Source organism: Haliotis cracherodii, unplaced genomic scaffold, assembly GCF_022045235.1.
Source record: "Haliotis cracherodii isolate W230 unplaced genomic scaffold, xgHalCrac1.p SCAF_7, whole genome shotgun sequence".
NCBI classification, from domain to species: domain Eukaryota; kingdom Metazoa; phylum Mollusca; class Gastropoda; order Lepetellida; family Haliotidae; genus Haliotis; species Haliotis cracherodii.
This window is the reverse complement of record NW_027266330.1, coordinates 20,149,438-20,175,834: the sequence shown is the minus strand read 5'-3', so window position 1 is coordinate 20,175,834 and position 26,397 is coordinate 20,149,438. Positions and strand designations below refer to the sequence as shown.

Genomic DNA, 26,397 nt, shown 5'->3' with positions numbered 1-26,397 from the left:
TATTTTGTCCATAGTTCAAACGTCAACACTCTAGAAGCGTTTTGACATATCTCAATTTGTTACGGAAATATAAGAGTTTGCTTCTGATGAAAATACTGTCCTAAATATTTTTTTAAAAAGAATATATCGTCATTGGTTTCGCATGGACATAGTTGTAAATTGGCAGTATATGATGACTTTTTTTGTCGCACATATTTTGTTCTTACATGCATGTCAAAATGTAATTAGTTTAGCGGCCATATTGGATTCTGGAAATTTATCTGCAAACAGCACATCTGCCCAAGTTCTTCGTGAATCAACGTTGAAAAGTGACATGACGCATCAGCATAGCAAGCCGAACAAGTTTTGTTCTTAGTGGCTTGTCAAAAGTTGAGCCATTTGGCGGCCATATTGGATTGAATGCATCAATTGATTAAAAACGGCATAAAACAGCATATATCTCAGACACTATGGACCCAATACCTTTCAAATTTTACATGCGACACCGTCATAAGACACTGATCATTTTACCCCCTAGACTAAAAATTGATAAATTCAACCGTTTGGCCGCCATCTTGGATTTAAGATTTTTTCTTTCAGGTTGCCATGGAAACACAACTTGAAAACCAAATGGCTTGATTTTCACAGCATGAGTAGATACAGACCATATAAAGATTTCTACAAAGTTACAGCACTGTACATTGAACGGTTTATGAGTAATGCTAAAACAACGTTTTTGGCGGACAGACCCGCGGACAGACGGCGGACATAATATTCTCCAAATCTGAATAATACGAGAGATACATCAAGTCTGGGTTAAGCACAAACACCAATCGCCACCACCATACATGCAACTACAGTCACGATTCAGCTCGCCCCCAAAAGGCATAAAAAAGTACACAAATGACCTTGACCCCGTCACCTTGGTGACCTTAATTTTTTCGAAATGTTTTTTGTCTTGCTACCCGATTCCGGTGTCAAAACTGCCAAAATCGCTCAAATAACGATTTTTAATTAGGGCTTCGTGCCTGCAAAGCAGAAGCCCTATTGTAATTGCAAATATTATTATTATTATTATTTATTATTCCGCCGTTTTTTGTACCAGAGCTACAAAGAGAACCAGTGGACAGAATCACTCCAAAATCGACAGCAACATCGGCACCAACGTGACGCAGATACCAGCAAAAATCCAAGGCCGTAGGCGCAATGGCAAAGGGCAGACAACTCAAAACAATTTCAAAAATTTCAATTTCAGCAGCAAATATCTCCGAAACTAAAAGTCCAATGACTACCAAATTTGGCATGCGGCAGCCCAATCAGATGCCCATCAATTTTGCCTCGACGGCCAATGTCGCTAAAACGCACCGTTTGGCAGCCATATTGGATTCAAGCTTTTCCACATGCATTTTAGCACTTTCTCACCACTTGGCCGCCAAATCTATCTCCTCTGAAACTACCAGAGCAAAGGCTTCAAAACTTTGCATGCTTGGTCTCTATGCACCACACTACAAATTTTCTTAGCGAAATTTTGATATCTGCTTTAATAGCCGCCATATTGAATGCTACTTCCGGCCGAAATTTGTCACCAACATAATGCATGACTTTGCAATTACGTGTTTACATGGAATCTTATCATGCAAAGTAGTTGCAGCAACTGCTTCCTATCTTGCCATTGGCCGCTGAACATTTTCTGTTCTTGAACACATGGCAAAAGTCACGTGGTTTGGTGGCCATATTGGATTGAACATGTTGATAGCGGATTTGTCATTTTGTGCTGGGTTCGCCTCTTCCGCAATCATTTTCTCTTCCTGTATCAGCCACAGTACTTTCAAAATTTGCACATATTTTGTCCATAGTTCAAACGTCAACACTCTAGAAGCGTTTTGACATATCTCAATTTGTTACGGAAATATAAGAGTTTGCTTCTGATGAAAATACTGTCCTAAATATTTTTTTAAAAAGAATATATCGTCATTGGTTTCGCATGGACATAGTTGTAAATTGGCAGTATATGATGACTTTTTTTGTCGCACATATTTTGTTCTTACATGCATGTCAAAATGTAATTAGTTTAGCGGCCATATTGGATTCTGGAAATTTATCTGCAAACAGCACATCTGCCCAAGTTCTTCGTGAATCAACGTTGAAAAGTGACATGACGCATCAGCATAGCAAGCCGAACAAGTTTTGTTCTTAGTGGCTTGTCAAAAGTTGAGCCATTTGGCGGCCATATTGGATTGAATGCATCAATTGATTAAAAACGGCATAAAACAGCATATATCTCAGACACTATGGACCCAATACCTTTCAAATTTTACATGCGACACCGTCATAAGACACTGATCATTTTACCCCCTAGACTAAAAATTGATAAATTCAACCGTTTGGCCGCCATCTTGGATTTAAGATTTTTTCTTTCAGGTTGCCATGGAAACACAACTTGAAAACCAAATGGCTTGATTTTCACAGCATGAGTAGATACAGACCATATAAAGATTTCTACAAAGTTACAGCACTGTACATTGAACGGTTTATGAGTAATGCTAAAACAACGTTTTTGGCGGACAGACCCGCGGACAGACGGCGGACATAATATTCTCCAAATCTGAATAATACGAGAGATACATCAAGTCTGGGTTAAGCACAAACACCAATCGCCACCACCATACATGCAACTACAGTCACGATTCAGCTCGCCCCCAAAAGGCATAAAAAAGTACACAAATGACCTTGACCCCGTCACCTTGGTGACCTTAATTTTTTCGAAATGTTTTTTGTCTTGCTACCCGATTCCGGTGTCAAAACTGCCAAAATCGCTCAAATAACGATTTTTAATTAGGGCTTCGTGCCTGCAAAGCAGAAGCCCTATTGTAATTGCAAATATTATTATTATTATTATTTATTATTCCGCCGTTTTTTGTACCAGAGCTACAAAGAGAACCAGTGGACAGAATCACTCCAAAATCGACAGCAACATCGGCACCAACGTGACGCAGATACCAGCAAAAATCCAAGGCCGTAGGCGCAATGGCAAAGGGCAGACAACTCAAAACAATTTCAAAAATTTCAATTTCAGCAGCAAATATCTCCGAAACTAAAAGTCCAATGACTACCAAATTTGGCATGCGGCAGCCCAATCAGATGCCCATCAATTTTGCCTCGACGGCCAATGTCGCTAAAACGCACCGTTTGGCAGCCATATTGGATTCAAGCTTTTCCACATGCATTTTAGCACTTTCTCACCACTTGGCCGCCAAATCTATCTCCTCTGAAACTACCAGAGCAAAGGCTTCAAAACTTTGCATGCTTGGTCTCTATGCACCACACTACAAATTTTCTTAGCGAAATTTTGATATCTGCTTTAATAGCCGCCATATTGAATGCTACTTCCGGCCGAAATTTGTCACCAACATAATGCATGACTTTGCAATTACGTGTTTACATGGAATCTTATCATGCAAAGTAGTTGCAGCAACTGCTTCCTATCTTGCCATTGGCCGCTGAACATTTTCTGTTCTTGAACACATGGCAAAAGTCACGTGGTTTGGTGGCCATATTGGATTGAACATGTTGATAGCGGATTTGTCATTTTGTGCTGGGTTCGCCTCTTCCGCAATCATTTTCTCTTCCTGTATCAGCCACAGTACTTTCAAAATTTGCACATATTTTGTCCATAGTTCAAACGTCAACACTCTAGAAGCGTTTTGACATATCTCAATTTGTTACGGAAATATAAGAGTTTGCTTCTGATGAAAATACTGTCCTAAATATTTTTTTAAAAAGAATATATCGTCATTGGTTTCGCATGGACATAGTTGTAAATTGGCAGTATATGATGACTTTTTTTGTCGCACATATTTTGTTCTTACATGCATGTCAAAATGTAATTAGTTTAGCGGCCATATTGGATTCTGGAAATTTATCTGCAAACAGCACATCTGCCCAAGTTCTTCGTGAATCAACGTTGAAAAGTGACATGACGCATCAGCATAGCAAGCCGAACAAGTTTTGTTCTTAGTGGCTTGTCAAAAGTTGAGCCATTTGGCGGCCATATTGGATTGAATGCATCAATTGATTAAAAACGGCATAAAACAGCATATATCTCAGACACTATGGACCCAATACCTTTCAAATTTTACATGCGACACCGTCATAAGACACTGATCATTTTACCCCCTAGACTAAAAATTGATAAATTCAACCGTTTGGCCGCCATCTTGGATTTAAGATTTTTTCTTTCAGGTTGCCATGGAAACACAACTTGAAAACCAAATGGCTTGATTTTCACAGCATGAGTAGATACAGACCATATAAAGATTTCTACAAAGTTACAGCACTGTACATTGAACGGTTTATGAGTAATGCTAAAACAACGTTTTTGGCGGACAGACCCGCGGACAGACGGCGGACATAATATTCTCCAAATCTGAATAATACGAGAGATACATCAAGTCTGGGTTAAGCACAAACACCAATCGCCACCACCATACATGCAACTACAGTCACGATTCAGCTCGCCCCCAAAAGGCATAAAAAAGTACACAAATGACCTTGACCCCGTCACCTTGGTGACCTTAATTTTTTCGAAATGTTTTTTGTCTTGCTACCCGATTCCGGTGTCAAAACTGCCAAAATCGCTCAAATAACGATTTTTAATTAGGGCTTCGTGCCTGCAAAGCAGAAGCCCTATTGTAATTGCAAATATTATTATTATTATTATTTATTATTCCGCCGTTTTTTGTACCAGAGCTACAAAGAGAACCAGTGGACAGAATCACTCCAAAATCGACAGCAACATCGGCACCAACGTGACGCAGATACCAGCAAAAATCCAAGGCCGTAGGCGCAATGGCAAAGGGCAGACAACTCAAAACAATTTCAAAAATTTCAATTTCAGCAGCAAATATCTCCGAAACTAAAAGTCCAATGACTACCAAATTTGGCATGCGGCAGCCCAATCAGATGCCCATCAATTTTGCCTCGACGGCCAATGTCGCTAAAACGCACCGTTTGGCAGCCATATTGGATTCAAGCTTTTCCACATGCATTTTAGCACTTTCTCACCACTTGGCCGCCAAATCTATCTCCTCTGAAACTACCAGAGCAAAGGCTTCAAAACTTTGCATGCTTGGTCTCTATGCACCACACTACAAATTTTCTTAGCGAAATTTTGATATCTGCTTTAATAGCCGCCATATTGAATGCTACTTCCGGCCGAAATTTGTCACCAACATAATGCATGACTTTGCAATTACGTGTTTACATGGAATCTTATCATGCAAAGTAGTTGCAGCAACTGCTTCCTATCTTGCCATTGGCCGCTGAACATTTTCTGTTCTTGAACACATGGCAAAAGTCACGTGGTTTGGTGGCCATATTGGATTGAACATGTTGATAGCGGATTTGTCATTTTGTGCTGGGTTCGCCTCTTCCGCAATCATTTTCTCTTCCTGTATCAGCCACAGTACTTTCAAAATTTGCACATATTTTGTCCATAGTTCAAACGTCAACACTCTAGAAGCGTTTTGACATATCTCAATTTGTTACGGAAATATAAGAGTTTGCTTCTGATGAAAATACTGTCCTAAATATTTTTTTAAAAAGAATATATCGTCATTGGTTTCGCATGGACATAGTTGTAAATTGGCAGTATATGATGACTTTTTTTGTCGCACATATTTTGTTCTTACATGCATGTCAAAATGTAATTAGTTTAGCGGCCATATTGGATTCTGGAAATTTATCTGCAAACAGCACATCTGCCCAAGTTCTTCGTGAATCAACGTTGAAAAGTGACATGACGCATCAGCATAGCAAGCCGAACAAGTTTTGTTCTTAGTGGCTTGTCAAAAGTTGAGCCATTTGGCGGCCATATTGGATTGAATGCATCAATTGATTAAAAACGGCATAAAACAGCATATATCTCAGACACTATGGACCCAATACCTTTCAAATTTTACATGCGACACCGTCATAAGACACTGATCATTTTACCCCCTAGACTAAAAATTGATAAATTCAACCGTTTGGCCGCCATCTTGGATTTAAGATTTTTTCTTTCAGGTTGCCATGGAAACACAACTTGAAAACCAAATGGCTTGATTTTCACAGCATGAGTAGATACAGACCATATAAAGATTTCTACAAAGTTACAGCACTGTACATTGAACGGTTTATGAGTAATGCTAAAACAACGTTTTTGGCGGACAGACCCGCGGACAGACGGCGGACATAATATTCTCCAAATCTGAATAATACGAGAGATACATCAAGTCTGGGTTAAGCACAAACACCAATCGCCACCACCATACATGCAACTACAGTCACGATTCAGCTCGCCCCCAAAAGGCATAAAAAAGTACACAAATGACCTTGACCCCGTCACCTTGGTGACCTTAATTTTTTCGAAATGTTTTTTGTCTTGCTACCCGATTCCGGTGTCAAAACTGCCAAAATCGCTCAAATAACGATTTTTAATTAGGGCTTCGTGCCTGCAAAGCAGAAGCCCTATTGTAATTGCAAATATTATTATTATTATTATTTATTATTCCGCCGTTTTTTGTACCAGAGCTACAAAGAGAACCAGTGGACAGAATCACTCCAAAATCGACAGCAACATCGGCACCAACGTGACGCAGATACCAGCAAAAATCCAAGGCCGTAGGCGCAATGGCAAAGGGCAGACAACTCAAAACAATTTCAAAAATTTCAATTTCAGCAGCAAATATCTCCGAAACTAAAAGTCCAATGACTACCAAATTTGGCATGCGGCAGCCCAATCAGATGCCCATCAATTTTGCCTCGACGGCCAATGTCGCTAAAACGCACCGTTTGGCAGCCATATTGGATTCAAGCTTTTCCACATGCATTTTAGCACTTTCTCACCACTTGGCCGCCAAATCTATCTCCTCTGAAACTACCAGAGCAAAGGCTTCAAAACTTTGCATGCTTGGTCTCTATGCACCACACTACAAATTTTCTTAGCGAAATTTTGATATCTGCTTTAATAGCCGCCATATTGAATGCTACTTCCGGCCGAAATTTGTCACCAACATAATGCATGACTTTGCAATTACGTGTTTACATGGAATCTTATCATGCAAAGTAGTTGCAGCAACTGCTTCCTATCTTGCCATTGGCCGCTGAACATTTTCTGTTCTTGAACACATGGCAAAAGTCACGTGGTTTGGTGGCCATATTGGATTGAACATGTTGATAGCGGATTTGTCATTTTGTGCTGGGTTCGCCTCTTCCGCAATCATTTTCTCTTCCTGTATCAGCCACAGTACTTTCAAAATTTGCACATATTTTGTCCATAGTTCAAACGTCAACACTCTAGAAGCGTTTTGACATATCTCAATTTGTTACGGAAATATAAGAGTTTGCTTCTGATGAAAATACTGTCCTAAATATTTTTTTAAAAAGAATATATCGTCATTGGTTTCGCATGGACATAGTTGTAAATTGGCAGTATATGATGACTTTTTTTGTCGCACATATTTTGTTCTTACATGCATGTCAAAATGTAATTAGTTTAGCGGCCATATTGGATTCTGGAAATTTATCTGCAAACAGCACATCTGCCCAAGTTCTTCGTGAATCAACGTTGAAAAGTGACATGACGCATCAGCATAGCAAGCCGAACAAGTTTTGTTCTTAGTGGCTTGTCAAAAGTTGAGCCATTTGGCGGCCATATTGGATTGAATGCATCAATTGATTAAAAACGGCATAAAACAGCATATATCTCAGACACTATGGACCCAATACCTTTCAAATTTTACATGCGACACCGTCATAAGACACTGATCATTTTACCCCCTAGACTAAAAATTGATAAATTCAACCGTTTGGCCGCCATCTTGGATTTAAGATTTTTTCTTTCAGGTTGCCATGGAAACACAACTTGAAAACCAAATGGCTTGATTTTCACAGCATGAGTAGATACAGACCATATAAAGATTTCTACAAAGTTACAGCACTGTACATTGAACGGTTTATGAGTAATGCTAAAACAACGTTTTTGGCGGACAGACCCGCGGACAGACGGCGGACATAATATTCTCCAAATCTGAATAATACGAGAGATACATCAAGTCTGGGTTAAGCACAAACACCAATCGCCACCACCATACATGCAACTACAGTCACGATTCAGCTCGCCCCCAAAAGGCATAAAAAAGTACACAAATGACCTTGACCCCGTCACCTTGGTGACCTTAATTTTTTCGAAATGTTTTTTGTCTTGCTACCCGATTCCGGTGTCAAAACTGCCAAAATCGCTCAAATAACGATTTTTAATTAGGGCTTCGTGCCTGCAAAGCAGAAGCCCTATTGTAATTGCAAATATTATTATTATTATTATTTATTATTCCGCCGTTTTTTGTACCAGAGCTACAAAGAGAACCAGTGGACAGAATCACTCCAAAATCGACAGCAACATCGGCACCAACGTGACGCAGATACCAGCAAAAATCCAAGGCCGTAGGCGCAATGGCAAAGGGCAGACAACTCAAAACAATTTCAAAAATTTCAATTTCAGCAGCAAATATCTCCGAAACTAAAAGTCCAATGACTACCAAATTTGGCATGCGGCAGCCCAATCAGATGCCCATCAATTTTGCCTCGACGGCCAATGTCGCTAAAACGCACCGTTTGGCAGCCATATTGGATTCAAGCTTTTCCACATGCATTTTAGCACTTTCTCACCACTTGGCCGCCAAATCTATCTCCTCTGAAACTACCAGAGCAAAGGCTTCAAAACTTTGCATGCTTGGTCTCTATGCACCACACTACAAATTTTCTTAGCGAAATTTTGATATCTGCTTTAATAGCCGCCATATTGAATGCTACTTCCGGCCGAAATTTGTCACCAACATAATGCATGACTTTGCAATTACGTGTTTACATGGAATCTTATCATGCAAAGTAGTTGCAGCAACTGCTTCCTATCTTGCCATTGGCCGCTGAACATTTTCTGTTCTTGAACACATGGCAAAAGTCACGTGGTTTGGTGGCCATATTGGATTGAACATGTTGATAGCGGATTTGTCATTTTGTGCTGGGTTCGCCTCTTCCGCAATCATTTTCTCTTCCTGTATCAGCCACAGTACTTTCAAAATTTGCACATATTTTGTCCATAGTTCAAACGTCAACACTCTAGAAGCGTTTTGACATATCTCAATTTGTTACGGAAATATAAGAGTTTGCTTCTGATGAAAATACTGTCCTAAATATTTTTTTAAAAAGAATATATCGTCATTGGTTTCGCATGGACATAGTTGTAAATTGGCAGTATATGATGACTTTTTTTGTCGCACATATTTTGTTCTTACATGCATGTCAAAATGTAATTAGTTTAGCGGCCATATTGGATTCTGGAAATTTATCTGCAAACAGCACATCTGCCCAAGTTCTTCGTGAATCAACGTTGAAAAGTGACATGACGCATCAGCATAGCAAGCCGAACAAGTTTTGTTCTTAGTGGCTTGTCAAAAGTTGAGCCATTTGGCGGCCATATTGGATTGAATGCATCAATTGATTAAAAACGGCATAAAACAGCATATATCTCAGACACTATGGACCCAATACCTTTCAAATTTTACATGCGACACCGTCATAAGACACTGATCATTTTACCCCCTAGACTAAAAATTGATAAATTCAACCGTTTGGCCGCCATCTTGGATTTAAGATTTTTTCTTTCAGGTTGCCATGGAAACACAACTTGAAAACCAAATGGCTTGATTTTCACAGCATGAGTAGATACAGACCATATAAAGATTTCTACAAAGTTACAGCACTGTACATTGAACGGTTTATGAGTAATGCTAAAACAACGTTTTTGGCGGACAGACCCGCGGACAGACGGCGGACATAATATTCTCCAAATCTGAATAATACGAGAGATACATCAAGTCTGGGTTAAGCACAAACACCAATCGCCACCACCATACATGCAACTACAGTCACGATTCAGCTCGCCCCCAAAAGGCATAAAAAAGTACACAAATGACCTTGACCCCGTCACCTTGGTGACCTTAATTTTTTCGAAATGTTTTTTGTCTTGCTACCCGATTCCGGTGTCAAAACTGCCAAAATCGCTCAAATAACGATTTTTAATTAGGGCTTCGTGCCTGCAAAGCAGAAGCCCTATTGTAATTGCAAATATTATTATTATTATTATTTATTATTCCGCCGTTTTTTGTACCAGAGCTACAAAGAGAACCAGTGGACAGAATCACTCCAAAATCGACAGCAACATCGGCACCAACGTGACGCAGATACCAGCAAAAATCCAAGGCCGTAGGCGCAATGGCAAAGGGCAGACAACTCAAAACAATTTCAAAAATTTCAATTTCAGCAGCAAATATCTCCGAAACTAAAAGTCCAATGACTACCAAATTTGGCATGCGGCAGCCCAATCAGATGCCCATCAATTTTGCCTCGACGGCCAATGTCGCTAAAACGCACCGTTTGGCAGCCATATTGGATTCAAGCTTTTCCACATGCATTTTAGCACTTTCTCACCACTTGGCCGCCAAATCTATCTCCTCTGAAACTACCAGAGCAAAGGCTTCAAAACTTTGCATGCTTGGTCTCTATGCACCACACTACAAATTTTCTTAGCGAAATTTTGATATCTGCTTTAATAGCCGCCATATTGAATGCTACTTCCGGCCGAAATTTGTCACCAACATAATGCATGACTTTGCAATTACGTGTTTACATGGAATCTTATCATGCAAAGTAGTTGCAGCAACTGCTTCCTATCTTGCCATTGGCCGCTGAACATTTTCTGTTCTTGAACACATGGCAAAAGTCACGTGGTTTGGTGGCCATATTGGATTGAACATGTTGATAGCGGATTTGTCATTTTGTGCTGGGTTCGCCTCTTCCGCAATCATTTTCTCTTCCTGTATCAGCCACAGTACTTTCAAAATTTGCACATATTTTGTCCATAGTTCAAACGTCAACACTCTAGAAGCGTTTTGACATATCTCAATTTGTTACGGAAATATAAGAGTTTGCTTCTGATGAAAATACTGTCCTAAATATTTTTTTAAAAAGAATATATCGTCATTGGTTTCGCATGGACATAGTTGTAAATTGGCAGTATATGATGACTTTTTTTGTCGCACATATTTTGTTCTTACATGCATGTCAAAATGTAATTAGTTTAGCGGCCATATTGGATTCTGGAAATTTATCTGCAAACAGCACATCTGCCCAAGTTCTTCGTGAATCAACGTTGAAAAGTGACATGACGCATCAGCATAGCAAGCCGAACAAGTTTTGTTCTTAGTGGCTTGTCAAAAGTTGAGCCATTTGGCGGCCATATTGGATTGAATGCATCAATTGATTAAAAACGGCATAAAACAGCATATATCTCAGACACTATGGACCCAATACCTTTCAAATTTTACATGCGACACCGTCATAAGACACTGATCATTTTACCCCCTAGACTAAAAATTGATAAATTCAACCGTTTGGCCGCCATCTTGGATTTAAGATTTTTTCTTTCAGGTTGCCATGGAAACACAACTTGAAAACCAAATGGCTTGATTTTCACAGCATGAGTAGATACAGACCATATAAAGATTTCTACAAAGTTACAGCACTGTACATTGAACGGTTTATGAGTAATGCTAAAACAACGTTTTTGGCGGACAGACCCGCGGACAGACGGCGGACATAATATTCTCCAAATCTGAATAATACGAGAGATACATCAAGTCTGGGTTAAGCACAAACACCAATCGCCACCACCATACATGCAACTACAGTCACGATTCAGCTCGCCCCCAAAAGGCATAAAAAAGTACACAAATGACCTTGACCCCGTCACCTTGGTGACCTTAATTTTTTCGAAATGTTTTTTGTCTTGCTACCCGATTCCGGTGTCAAAACTGCCAAAATCGCTCAAATAACGATTTTTAATTAGGGCTTCGTGCCTGCAAAGCAGAAGCCCTATTGTAATTGCAAATATTATTATTATTATTATTTATTATTCCGCCGTTTTTTGTACCAGAGCTACAAAGAGAACCAGTGGACAGAATCACTCCAAAATCGACAGCAACATCGGCACCAACGTGACGCAGATACCAGCAAAAATCCAAGGCCGTAGGCGCAATGGCAAAGGGCAGACAACTCAAAACAATTTCAAAAATTTCAATTTCAGCAGCAAATATCTCCGAAACTAAAAGTCCAATGACTACCAAATTTGGCATGCGGCAGCCCAATCAGATGCCCATCAATTTTGCCTCGACGGCCAATGTCGCTAAAACGCACCGTTTGGCAGCCATATTGGATTCAAGCTTTTCCACATGCATTTTAGCACTTTCTCACCACTTGGCCGCCAAATCTATCTCCTCTGAAACTACCAGAGCAAAGGCTTCAAAACTTTGCATGCTTGGTCTCTATGCACCACACTACAAATTTTCTTAGCGAAATTTTGATATCTGCTTTAATAGCCGCCATATTGAATGCTACTTCCGGCCGAAATTTGTCACCAACATAATGCATGACTTTGCAATTACGTGTTTACATGGAATCTTATCATGCAAAGTAGTTGCAGCAACTGCTTCCTATCTTGCCATTGGCCGCTGAACATTTTCTGTTCTTGAACACATGGCAAAAGTCACGTGGTTTGGTGGCCATATTGGATTGAACATGTTGATAGCGGATTTGTCATTTTGTGCTGGGTTCGCCTCTTCCGCAATCATTTTCTCTTCCTGTATCAGCCACAGTACTTTCAAAATTTGCACATATTTTGTCCATAGTTCAAACGTCAACACTCTAGAAGCGTTTTGACATATCTCAATTTGTTACGGAAATATAAGAGTTTGCTTCTGATGAAAATACTGTCCTAAATATTTTTTTAAAAAGAATATATCGTCATTGGTTTCGCATGGACATAGTTGTAAATTGGCAGTATATGATGACTTTTTTTGTCGCACATATTTTGTTCTTACATGCATGTCAAAATGTAATTAGTTTAGCGGCCATATTGGATTCTGGAAATTTATCTGCAAACAGCACATCTGCCCAAGTTCTTCGTGAATCAACGTTGAAAAGTGACATGACGCATCAGCATAGCAAGCCGAACAAGTTTTGTTCTTAGTGGCTTGTCAAAAGTTGAGCCATTTGGCGGCCATATTGGATTGAATGCATCAATTGATTAAAAACGGCATAAAACAGCATATATCTCAGACACTATGGACCCAATACCTTTCAAATTTTACATGCGACACCGTCATAAGACACTGATCATTTTACCCCCTAGACTAAAAATTGATAAATTCAACCGTTTGGCCGCCATCTTGGATTTAAGATTTTTTCTTTCAGGTTGCCATGGAAACACAACTTGAAAACCAAATGGCTTGATTTTCACAGCATGAGTAGATACAGACCATATAAAGATTTCTACAAAGTTACAGCACTGTACATTGAACGGTTTATGAGTAATGCTAAAACAACGTTTTTGGCGGACAGACCCGCGGACAGACGGCGGACATAATATTCTCCAAATCTGAATAATACGAGAGATACATCAAGTCTGGGTTAAGCACAAACACCAATCGCCACCACCATACATGCAACTACAGTCACGATTCAGCTCGCCCCCAAAAGGCATAAAAAAGTACACAAATGACCTTGACCCCGTCACCTTGGTGACCTTAATTTTTTCGAAATGTTTTTTGTCTTGCTACCCGATTCCGGTGTCAAAACTGCCAAAATCGCTCAAATAACGATTTTTAATTAGGGCTTCGTGCCTGCAAAGCAGAAGCCCTATTGTAATTGCAAATATTATTATTATTATTATTTATTATTCCGCCGTTTTTTGTACCAGAGCTACAAAGAGAACCAGTGGACAGAATCACTCCAAAATCGACAGCAACATCGGCACCAACGTGACGCAGATACCAGCAAAAATCCAAGGCCGTAGGCGCAATGGCAAAGGGCAGACAACTCAAAACAATTTCAAAAATTTCAATTTCAGCAGCAAATATCTCCGAAACTAAAAGTCCAATGACTACCAAATTTGGCATGCGGCAGCCCAATCAGATGCCCATCAATTTTGCCTCGACGGCCAATGTCGCTAAAACGCACCGTTTGGCAGCCATATTGGATTCAAGCTTTTCCACATGCATTATCATGTGGTATTCTGGTAGCTTATCTCCTGACGAATCCAGAACACTAAACCGTTTGACTGTAGCTCAATTGAGAAGGATGTTACAACATGTTAAAGAGGGAACTCTTTGGCACCCGTCCATAAACTTCACATATAGCAGAACTCTAAACACTAATATTTCGGCTAATAATGGGCCGATTTCGCCCAAATTTCGTGTGTTTGTATACACTGGGCTTGTACATAGCCATGTTTAATTCTAGCGACATAGAATTGAAGGCTACGGAAAGATAAATGAAACAGAATTCATCTATAACAACATACTTTAACCTATTGTACCTCACCAGACCATCCAATAGCTGTCAGACGAGGCACTCTTTAGTATACATGCAGTTCCATATTGATATGCATTAACAAAATCACAATACACCAAACTGTGATCTGACTCTGCAAATGTCATTTTGTGGGGAAAACAGTGATATTTTACGACACTTCAAACTTGTTCAGGAAAGACGATGAAAGAAGCGTCCTTGCTCTTTGCGCTATACGCTAAGCATTGTCTGTAAACCTGTGGTGTAGGTTTGTCGATTTCATAAACAAGTACGTGGTCTTTGGGTATAAGTTTCAGTGAACTGCGAATGTGTTTATCCGCTATCGACTACCGAGATCACTTGTCATTCTCAGTGAAATAGAGTGTACATACTGAGGGTAAACAACGCAAGCAGAAACGGACTATAGAAATATATTTTAAGAAAGAAGTGAAAGAAGCTGCAGTAAAATATCGGCATAAGCCCCGTTCACCGCATTTCAGAATATTAATGAACGTGCTAGAAAGGGCCTTTTCCAATAGGCATACTTATTTCTTGAATTAATACCGACCCCGTGCGGTCTGTGATGTGATTGTTGTGCCCTGTTTCCTGGTGAACTGCAACTGTGTTCCATCGCTATGGTTTACGGATGTCAACAGAGACTTACTTTTAACGTTTGCAGAAACGGACTGTAGAAATCACGTGTCAACATGCTGATTCGGTTATCCCTAAAAGTTGAATTCCCGGCACTAATGCAAGGTCGTGCGCTGACTGCCTGACCCCATTTGGCAATACACACCTTGACGATATAGTCTATTTGCTTCCCTAATTGAATAGGGATGGGTAAATGGGGGTACACTGGTGCGCGAGTCACGGTAACGATATGGCGAGACAATGGTAGCGCTATAGCGCGGAAACTGACACTAGGCGATATCCTTAGTAAACTGTATTGTTTCCCAGGTCGTGTATTGGCTGTGTGGCCCCATCCTCCTCTCGACCGATACAAACTGTGAATATATAGTGCAAAGCGCCCAACATGGAGAAACGGACTATAGAAATCACGTGCCCGCATTTTGTCGGATTCGGCTATCGCTGAAACGTGGTATTCTCGGCAAGGCGACAAGGTGATTGTCTCGCGCGCGACAGAAGTGGCTTGATCATGTCATATCATATCTGCATTGTAGAAATTGGCGCGAATTCACAATACACACTCTCAATAGGGAAGCATCGTGAAATAAACCAAGAATTGCGCATGCATGTAATTGACTTCACAGCGTGTCAGTTTGCCTTTGACCCATGTGGATGGGTCAGTCGAGTGCATATTGGAGCTTGAGCCACGGTAAGGGAAAAGTGAGAGAGCGGAAGCGCTGTAGCGGGTTAATGAAGTTGCGCGTGGGGGTGCGTCCTACAGGCAAAACATGACCTATATCTCGCACGAGAACACCTCCTTCATAAATGATTTTCAGACTCTGGGATTTGAGGTGAGTTTTTGACTAAAAGTTTGATATCGCTGTACTCTCCGATAATTTTTCTATCTTTTCACGTACTTGTCATAATTTCATTACAACAACTTAAGGCAATAACAGACCGATTTTACGTTCACTTCATGTTTCGACGTAAGCAATTTCTATAGTCTGTTTCTGTATGGACTTTCCAGTTGTGTGAAAAACGCATAACAGAACCAGATAACTTGTACGACAGAATGCATGGATCTAATGCAGTATTTCCATGTATAAACAGTTTACCCATGGGCCATTTCAACCAAACTCGGATCAGCAATGTCTGATCTGTTTATGCTTTGATTGTTAAGAGTTGGTGAGTTACCATTGATGCTAAACTTAAGTAGAAGATGCGGTATAGAGTACTGTAATAGGCAGTGCAGATTTTCTAATTTACAGGAAATATAAGATGAGTTTTATTTTATGCTTTTCTGTCCATGTTACAGATATTTGAGAAATAAATATTACCTATTTATTACTCGTCCAATCCTACTTTATTTAAATATAATACACTATGATCTGAACGGCACTAGTATTGTAACTAATTGTGTTAAGTATATATTGGAAACAATGTCCGTCTCGTTTGATAATGATTGCAACATCTAATTCTAAAGGTAGTATTTAGTGATAAGCCGATCAGGTCCCAAAGTTGAATTACCTTTTAAGTTTAGTTGTGGCCCGTTGAATGATTCAGTTTTCTAAGATAGTATATGCACCTTTCTGGTTGATATCTGTCAGCTTTGGCTTTACAACTAGTGAACATAATAAGGTCAAGATAGTAATACCGGACGATTTTCATTCAAAACGAAATAATTACTATATAAATTTACCCGTATATCCAGAAATTCAGTTTCCGGAACCGGACAATCATTTTCATATACAAAACACTGAAATGCACTCAAAATTGTCTCACTTATCCGGACAGTACACTTCCGCTGGTGGTAATATCTTTGATTCGTGAGAAGTCAATTAACCAGTGACGCAGAGTAACGTTTGAGACGAGCTTGTTTATTGTACATGTAATCCCCTTCGATAAATATGGCGTCTGTGGAGGTCAGAGGTCAAAGTTGAACTTCATTACGTGTTGTTGTTGTTGTAGCATTAGGTGTTTAAGAGGTCGCCTTCTGCCTAGGCAATTTCGGCTGATCTGTCCCTCTTTGGGACTGCTGTGTGTGAGAAGGGTTCACATATCTATTGTGATTTCGGTGTGCACATAATTTCTGTTTTTGCATTGATATGATTTCTATTTTCTTATATTGATATGATTTCATTTTTATCCTTGGCTGCTCTGTTTATATACGTTCGAGCAGCTGTCCATCTCTCAGAAATAGAGTTAGTTTGGCCTTCGCTATTGCATCTCTTGGCTTTAGGAGATCTATGACAGATAGCGGATCTAACTGCAATTCTTGTTTTAACCTAGCCCCGGCTGGGGCATGGTCTTGACATTCTAGTAACAGGTGGTCAATGGTTTCAGCCTGATTGCAAGATGAACAAACCTTGTCATAGTGCTTTTAGTGACCAAGTCAGAGGCGTGAGATAGCAGTTTCAATTTTCCTTTCATTTAAGTATCAGTTTGGCTTTTGTTGGACCTTGGGTTGAATTTTGTATTACGTATTACGAGGAATTGTTTTATATCTAGTGATTAAGATTACCTTGTGTATTTTCTCGTAAACTAAGCCGGAAACAGCAATCAGCTGTACACACGTTTTGTTGGAATCGACCGGTGATTCGGTAAAGACACACCCAATGATATAACTTTATAGGATTTTTAATGCAAGGATCGACAACAATTGTATCTGAAACTATTTTTTTTATCAGGAATAATATATTCCATTACTTTCTTAATTATATGCAGCCTTTACTAAACATATTAAAATTAATGATAACCCTAAGTGAAGCAGCTGATCGCTATTCTCGGGTATTATTTTTTACATGGAACCAGTCTGACCAGTCACCGTCAAGGCTCACGCGCACGTGATCGCGTGATCGCGAGAATTTTATGTTGACATAGAATCGTCAAACAAAAACAAATATGACTTTTAACGAGTCAAAGTATGTCATTTATGATATATGTATCCATTCTCTGTCAACTAAAGTTCGTTTCAAGGCGTCAATAGCGGTATTCTGACCGTAGTTGCTGTTAATAACGGTGAGTTGTGCGATCTTACGATCGCTTCACACACGATTTCGCCGACATTAATAAAAACAATATGTATAAGGAATTTTGTCATGAGTTGCATAATTGAAGGGAAGTAACTCTTCCAGTAATAAGCTGGTTTCAGTTACACGGAAATTCGTTTATACGGACGAATTGTGAAATGACGCAAGTGTCCGTATAAACGAGGCACGACTGTAGCTGTCAATATTTTCGAGACACTGTGGAGCTTGACTTTAACGAGAACACAAAGTCGTCAATAGCCCCGCCATTTTCAATATATGCATACAATCACAACATAGTATATATGTAAACAACGAACAAACACAAATCCAATGACGTGAGTTGGAAATGATGGTACTTTTCAATACATTTATTTGCATTTGATAGCAATGTTACATATAATATTTGCAAAACCCTCAATTCTTATTCCATGACAAAATAGAATATATAAAGAATGCCTGAACTTATATATGTGGCTTTGTTTGCTTATCATGACTGTATTGTTACTTTGTCACCCTGTTTTGATTTAGTCAACCCTGCTAAAAAGCATAGGTTTCAGGGGAACTTCTTTTAACCATGAATCCTAAAAGGGCTGTATGGTTTGTGATATGCTTTTACATTTCCATCTTGGAATATTGAATCACAAATACAACATGTGACCGTGGAAACGCAAACAAATACAAACATAGAAACTCCCTCTGTAGCTTTAGGCACTAATTTAGAGTATTCCTGATGTGTATACAAAGATTCATGGCTAGAAACAGACTGCGCCGGGTACATTACGTTGTTGCCCATGTAGTGCAAAACAGCCCACACACTATTCTCGGCTACAGCTGTTGATAATGGTGGTCGTATTGGCGGTCAGTGCGGTCTTCAATTGTCAAGGGGGCAAATAGAGTTACCACATTTAAAAATGCCAAACATGGTACAGCGCCAAAACGGACAATTTTTTTCTCACTCAAAACGGACCACTTAAATACGATTTTGCTAATAAAGACCATATAATAATCACATACAGTAGTGCACATATCCTCCCTGATACCAGAAGTGACTTATAGGACAACTGGAAATGCTTCATTACCTACGGCCATTAAGAACTCGGTTTCATTGTTCTAGTTCTCTGTGTATCCCAAGTGGGATATTGTGAATGGACTTCCTCGAATGTAAACCAGGATCCGCTACTACAAAGCAGTAACGCACGAAGCCCGACATCGCTGCTTGCAGCTATATTTTTTTAGATAAAACGAGAATTTTCACATGGTCTTGAATCTCGGATTAATATCAATAAAGTTGCAGAGATAGCGCTTGCGAAAATGACATTGAAATAAATATTTTAAGAAATCGATGTGTGTAAATTTCATCATTTTACGTTAAGTTAAGTTAAGGTGGGCCACGGTAATAAGGTAATAAGCTCATCACTTAAATTATTTCATATCGATCGTTCTTCCCGTTAACAGCGTTCCTGTATGTCATCTCAGAAAAGACGCTATATTAGTGTCTATGAATATGTCTATACGGCCCCTGGGGTGTATCGTTACAATTCTCTTTTTTTCTCGCTTCTTTGAGTGAGAGTTAATTTAACAAACATTAACACTGCTGCAGAAATTGTTCAATTACTTTCAGTATTGCAGCGCCAAATTAATTCACGATCGCTAAATGCGACGATACCCGTGGGGAATTTCTCAAAAACGTCAGCGCAAATTGAAACAAATTGGATTATTCCTATTGTACCGTTGCTATCTGATGAAATATACATGTGTCAATTTCAAATACACACTACTTTATTATTGACAGAACGGCACTAACGTGTATGACCAATGTTGTTAATAACCTTCAAACTCGGCGGGCTGATGTGAAAAAGCAGTTAACGAATGAGTGGCTGAGCACATGGTCATCCTTATGCAAACAAAATGATGACCATCTGATGGCTGCTGACGCAGAGCATCCATTACATTTCAAAGTGAGCATCGGTAGAATGTTTGTAGAATAACAATGCTACTAAATCAATATCAATCATGACCAATCAATTTCATGATCAGTGAGAGCTAGTATTGGGTATGTGTGTATTTGTTGTTCGCGCGACACTCAGCAATAGTCCAGTTATATGACACGTAATTAATCGAGATCAGACAATCTAGTGATTGATATTATGAGCTACGATTCAAGTCGTCGGTAGACGATGACATGCCATCAACCAAGTGACCGAGCATGACCACCGATCCGCGAAGTCGCCTTATACGTTCAACATAGGTTGCTAAGGGACCAATTCTAACCCGGACAGTCAGCTTTAAGTGAGTGAGTGAGTTAGGTTCAACGCCGCTTTGAACAGTATTCCTGATATATCACGGCGTGTCAGCTTATTGGGGGAGGAAAGCCCGAATTGATGCAGGTCTGAGACGTTTACCACTTTGGTGAAACCCACGAGCACGGGTATGGTGCTGACAAACCTAGAAACATAATCGGGGCGAACTGAAATTCGAACCCACAATCATTTCTGGCGCCCCAAAGGGCCGCAACTTTGCACAGCGAATTGCGGCGCCTTAGACGACTGGCCCACCCGTGCCTTTACAGCATCCGGAGTCGGTTTCCTGTTATAATTCTTGTTGGCGGATTACGAAATATCAGTTTTAACAACGAAATTATATATAAAATGAATTATATTTGCAATATGCACAAAATAAGTCACAGAAATCGGCCGTATCTTGTCCAAGATGCTCTATAACAGTCAACATCAGTTTTTTGATTCCGTCAAATTAAAAAATTGCATTTAATGACCATTACGAGAAAACAGCGTTTTCCACGCCAAATATACACAGCATGTAATCACCACACAGAGTAATGATCTCAAACATATGACGCTCGTCATCTTTTTTAACAATTTAATGAAATTCGAAAATTATATATATATTTTAAAACTATAAGCCTCATTTCAAGGAATATGTTTTTTCACGTTCATTTAATGACATCCAAATCTAGCGCACATTTATTTACCACAAAGAGGAATAAAGTAACTATCTGTCACATTAGTCACGTAATCGCTGACTTTTTACGCTTTTCCATTTATTTTAACGGTTTCCTCGGCAATTGCATTTGCACACGAGGACGGGTTACCCTTCTTTGTGATACACGTTTTACTTAAACGATGGCCGTTTAACGCCGATTATCTGAAGCTATCATAGTATCATCATGTGTAATTTGCGTCGTCTCATAAAAAAACACATCTTTCATTCAATATTTACAGTGACACAGTGACGTTATAAAAAACATTCTTAGCATTATAACATTGCAACGCCAACCTATTCATGTGTGAATCAATAAGTCACTGTTCAATTGATATCGATTCGCTTTGAGACACATTATGTCAAATCACCTCCCACGATATCCTTGTCTGTTCAACTATTCACTGCTTAAGCGAACACTATTCACGGTTAATTCTCACATAACATGAGCGTCCACAGAAACAGGATATCCCCCATGCAATAGGCCTATACGTTATTACTTTGAAAGCAGAGATTCCATTAATACTTTACACCAGTATAACATATTGAATAGGGTTACACTATAGTGTGGCAATGCCGGAGGTGGCAAGGTAAACCGAGGGCCTACATCCCACATTGTGAGTGAGTATGGTTTTACGCCGCTTTTAGCAATATTCCAGCAATATCACGGCGGGGGACACTAGAAATGGGCTTCACACATTGTACCCATGATGGGAATCGAACCCGGTCTTTGGCGTGACGAGCGAACGCTTTAACCGCCAGGCTACCGACCGCCCCACATTGGAGTTTAACATTATTTACTTGTGTTAATGAAATTCGAACAAGACACTGAAATATTAACCCGACACATACAGTTATTTTGTCTTCACACCCTGCTTAAGAGTTAAGAGCAGGAGCGTTATTAATTACTGAACTTTGTAACTTTTATCCTCCTGAAAACATATACCTTTATCCGGCCAATCATCTAAACCCTCTCTCAAACCTCATCCTACTCCAAACTCGTATACGATCTTAAATACATGTATTATTATTGCTATCTCGATGTCTTGGAGTCTGGAGTACAAGTACAGAATCCGCAACTATACATACAATTCGGATCAAATGTATGTACGTGTGTTGTAAAGATCCTCGCATCTGATTTTGGTACTGATGACGAAAAGGAGAGAAGCTTTAAGCAACACTGTACACTATCACTTACCGTTTCTTCAGAAAGAACACCAATATCGGCTACTCCTATGCAGAAATAGCACGCTCCCCAGAGAAGAATCTGGGACCAGGGTTTCATTGTGCAGTCACAGAACCTATATCTCTCATGAAATGGTCCCCACGGGCAGTTAAGAAGACTGTTATACTGGAGTCGCAGAACAGGTATTAAGTCGACCCCTCACTGCACGGGCTTCACGTGCGGCCGCAAATACATATACCCTCGGCTTCCTCCGCCCCCCTATAGTCGCCCCGCCCTCTTTCGGATTATACCATTATAATATTAACTTTCCTCGGACATCACAGAGGCGATCGATCGCGCATGTGACGAACACTAGGTGGGTGGGTTGAGGCTTAAGCGGGAGACACAACGCTGTTCGGAGCTTGTCGCTCTCACAGCTTTATCTGTCACTGCCTGTCAGTCATCTGCGCTGCTCGGAGCTGATGCCGTCCACTTAGCCGTTTTACGTATAGTATATAATATTATGCGGCAAAAAAACTATCAGAAATCAGGAAGAGCGCCATGCGTTTTCTCTTTTATATTAGTACTTGATGTCCCAATAGCAGAACACTGACGAGATACTTGTGGGAGACAACAAAGCACGTGTAACACTCATAGTGTTTTTTATTTACATTTACGATCATAAGCTGCGGGGAAAAAGCATTGTGATAGCTGTAGTTTTTAACTAACATTGACGAAAAAAAGCCTTGAGGGAAACGTGCCCCTGTTAAACATATCCAAAATGTATCAATTATTTTGTATTATTTAAGCTTCGCGAAAAGTAAGATGCATGATGCTGTTTTTTCCAAGTAAGATAAAATATAAAAAAAGTTTGAAATTTGAGCTAAACAGAAAATTCATGAATATGTTTTCCACTCAAGAATGCCATGACTTTGAAACTTGTCAACTGCATAATTTATCGTATTTACTGCCGCACTGCAAACGAAATCTTTAAAAAACGTATATAAGAAACGATATGGTGAACTGAACGTATGTTAATTTGAAGTCATATCATGCAAAGGATTTTCTTTAAAAAATAATTCTTTAATTTACATGGCGCACATTGAATACAATTATTACCATTTGACATACATATTTATTATGTATCGATATAATGTGATTAGTGAAACATGTGTAAGTTTTGTTTGTTTGTTTGTTGTTTAACGCCGCACTTAGCAATATTCCAGCTATATGACGGCGGCGTGTAAGAAATCGAGAATGGACCAGATAATCCAGTGATTGACATCACGAGCATCGATCCACGCAATTGGGATCCAAGACATGCATCGACCAAGCCAGCGACCACCCGATCCCGTTAGACGCCTCACACGACAAGCAAAGTCGACTCTTACGGCAAGCATGGGTTGCTGAAGACCTATTCTACCCCGGATCTTCACGGGTCACATGTGTAAGTGAAACAACATGTCCCACCGTGCCGTTGTCTGGTTTGATTAATCACAGGTACTATCAGCTCAGAGTGGACGTCACAGGTAGTTACAAACGCCTTACAATAATTTGTGCATGATATTCACAGACGTTTCACTGTCCATGACTCTTTACAATCACAGGTGAGGTGAGGTGAGGTGAGGTGAGGTGAGGTGAGGTGAAATGGGGTTTAACGTCGCGTAAAACTACTGCACTTATATAGCGACGTGCAAGCACGTGTGTGGCTGCTTGTACTAGTCCGGACTGATGCCGATTTGATAGTGCTAGCCCACATGCTTAACGTGAATGCCCCACTCAGACAAAGTATACTGACACAGAGCCCACCAGTGCTTGTTTTAGCCCCTTAATGTCGAGTTCCAGACAGGGTAACAACGAGTACCATCTTCTAACGTCTTTTGCTATGACGCGGATCGAACACTCGGCGCTCTCCGGGCGGACGCTCTACCACTAGGCGGTTCATTACAGTCTCTGACGCGGTACATTCTGTGACGCGTTATAATCACATACCCGTTACAGTCTGCCATGCGTTATAATCACATACCCGTTACAGTCTGCCATGCGTTATAATCACATACCCGTTACAGTCTGCCATGCGTTATAATCATATTCTCGTTACAGTCTCCGACGCGGTAAGTCTCTGATGCGTTATAATCATATAATCGTTACAGTCTCCGACGCGGTAAGCCTCCAATGCGTTATAATCATATGATCGTTACATTCTGCGACGCGGTAAGTCTCACATGCGTTATAATCATATAATCGTTACAGTCTCCGACCCGGTAAGTCTCTGATGCGTTATAATCATATAATCGTTACAGTCTCCGACGCGGTAAGCCTCCAATGCGTTATAATCATATGATCGTTACATTCTGCGACGTGGTAAGTCTCACATGCGTTATAATCATAAAATCGTTACAGTCTCCGACGCGGTAAGTCTCACATGCGTTATAATCATATAATCGTTACAGTCTCCGACCCGGTAAGTCTCTGATGCGTTATAATCATATAATCGTTACAGTCTCCGACGCGGTAAGCCTCCAATGCGTTATAATCATATGATCGTTACATTCTGCGACGTGGTAAGTCTCACATGCGTTATAATCATAAAATCGTTACAGTCTCCGACGCGGTAAGTCTCACATGCGTTATAATCATATAATCGTTACAGTCTCCGACGCGGTAAATCTCCGATGCGTTATAATCATATAATCGTTACAGTCTCCGACGCGGTAAGCCTCCAATGCGTTATAATCATATGATCGTTACATTCTGCGACGCGGTAAGTCTCACATGCGTTATAATCATATAATCGTTACAGTCTCCGACGCGGTAAGTCTCTGATGCGTTATAATCATATAATCGTTACAGTCTCCGACGCGGTAAATCTCCGATGCGTTATAATCATATAGTCGTTAGTCTCCGAAGCAGTTTATAATATTTTCGTTACAGTCTCCGACGTTGTAAGTCTCCGATGCGTTATAATCATTTAGTGGTTCATCTCCGACGCATAATAATCATAAATACGTTACGGCCTCAGGAGCGTTACAATAACAAATGCTTTACAATCGCAAACGCATCATAATCTCAGACCCATCACAACCACCTACGCGTCACAATGACACACATCACAGTCACAGACGCGTCATTATGACATACATGTCAAAGTCACTGACTGGTCAAATGCACATTACAATCCCTGACGCGTCACAATCGCAGAACTGTAACAATCACGCTCCCTTGTTATTTAAGGTTACTTATTTGGCTGGACTAACGAGTCTATGCAAAGTCCAATCACAATCGTGTAACAAACTCGACATCCGGTTCTACACTATCATCTAGTCTCTGAAATGAACATATGTTACAGTAAAAATCAGTTGTTAAATTATCTTAATAATAATATAATAAAAAAGGAGCCCAGAGACGCTCTTCATTTTCAGATACTGCAGTAATCTAGACTTTCCATACATTATAGACTTGTATGGGCTGTATTGGATATATTTGCATCAGGGTCTGTATGACGGACTAATCCGGTTAGAAAACAACATGGATTTCGGAGGACTAAAGGATTTTCTAAGCATGTGTACCGTCAACTGGGCGCCGACAGATATTTTCCAAATCTGTTCATGTGTTTAATCAAGGTGCTCAAATGATTTGATGCACTTCGGGAGGTAAACCCCATTTCATTACGATATAGTTCTTGATTACCGATCAGATCATCTTGACTGGGCGCCGCCATTTTGTTTGAAGCAAATGCAAGCGATATGAGAGGTGGAAACTGATTGGTCGGTAGGAGGGACATAGAAGGGACAAAACTCGTAATAGACACTGGCGGCGCTACGATCGCGTCACCAAATTCCAACGCAGTTCGGCAAGGGTGCAACTGGACATTAACTCCATTGCCTTAGGAAGATGAAGAATCGATTCCTTATAAATAAAAGTTCATACAGACAGCGGGAGGCACACGTCTGAAGAAACAAAGAAGAACACCGACAGTGAAAGATATTCATAGATAGACACAGAGAGACATTCTCAGATTGACAGTGACATACATTCGTAGATTGGCAGCGAGAGATTCGTGGATAGACGGAGAGAGACATTCGTAAAGGGACAGCGAGAGATTCGTAGACAGACAGCGAGAGACATTCGTAAAGGGACAGCGAGAGATTCATAGAC

The 26,397-nt window shown here is 40.1% G+C and overlaps 1 protein-coding gene across 3 annotated transcripts in view; it reads right to left on the bottom strand.

The window, feature by feature from the left end:
• The window catches only part of LOC139448042 (uncharacterized), a 120,949-nt gene extending 98,456 nt beyond the window's left edge, over positions 1-22,493 (bottom strand). For all 3 annotated transcript variants that reach the window (XM_071229543.1, XM_071229544.1, XM_071229545.1), the window contains exon 1: positions 22,273-22,493. In XM_071229543.1, coding sequence (XP_071085644.1) covers positions 22,273-22,359 — 87 coding nt within the window. In that variant the 5' untranslated portion in view covers positions 22,360-22,493. The remainder of the gene's footprint in view (positions 1-22,272) is intronic.
• Positions 22,494-26,397: the final 3,904 nt, after the last annotated feature.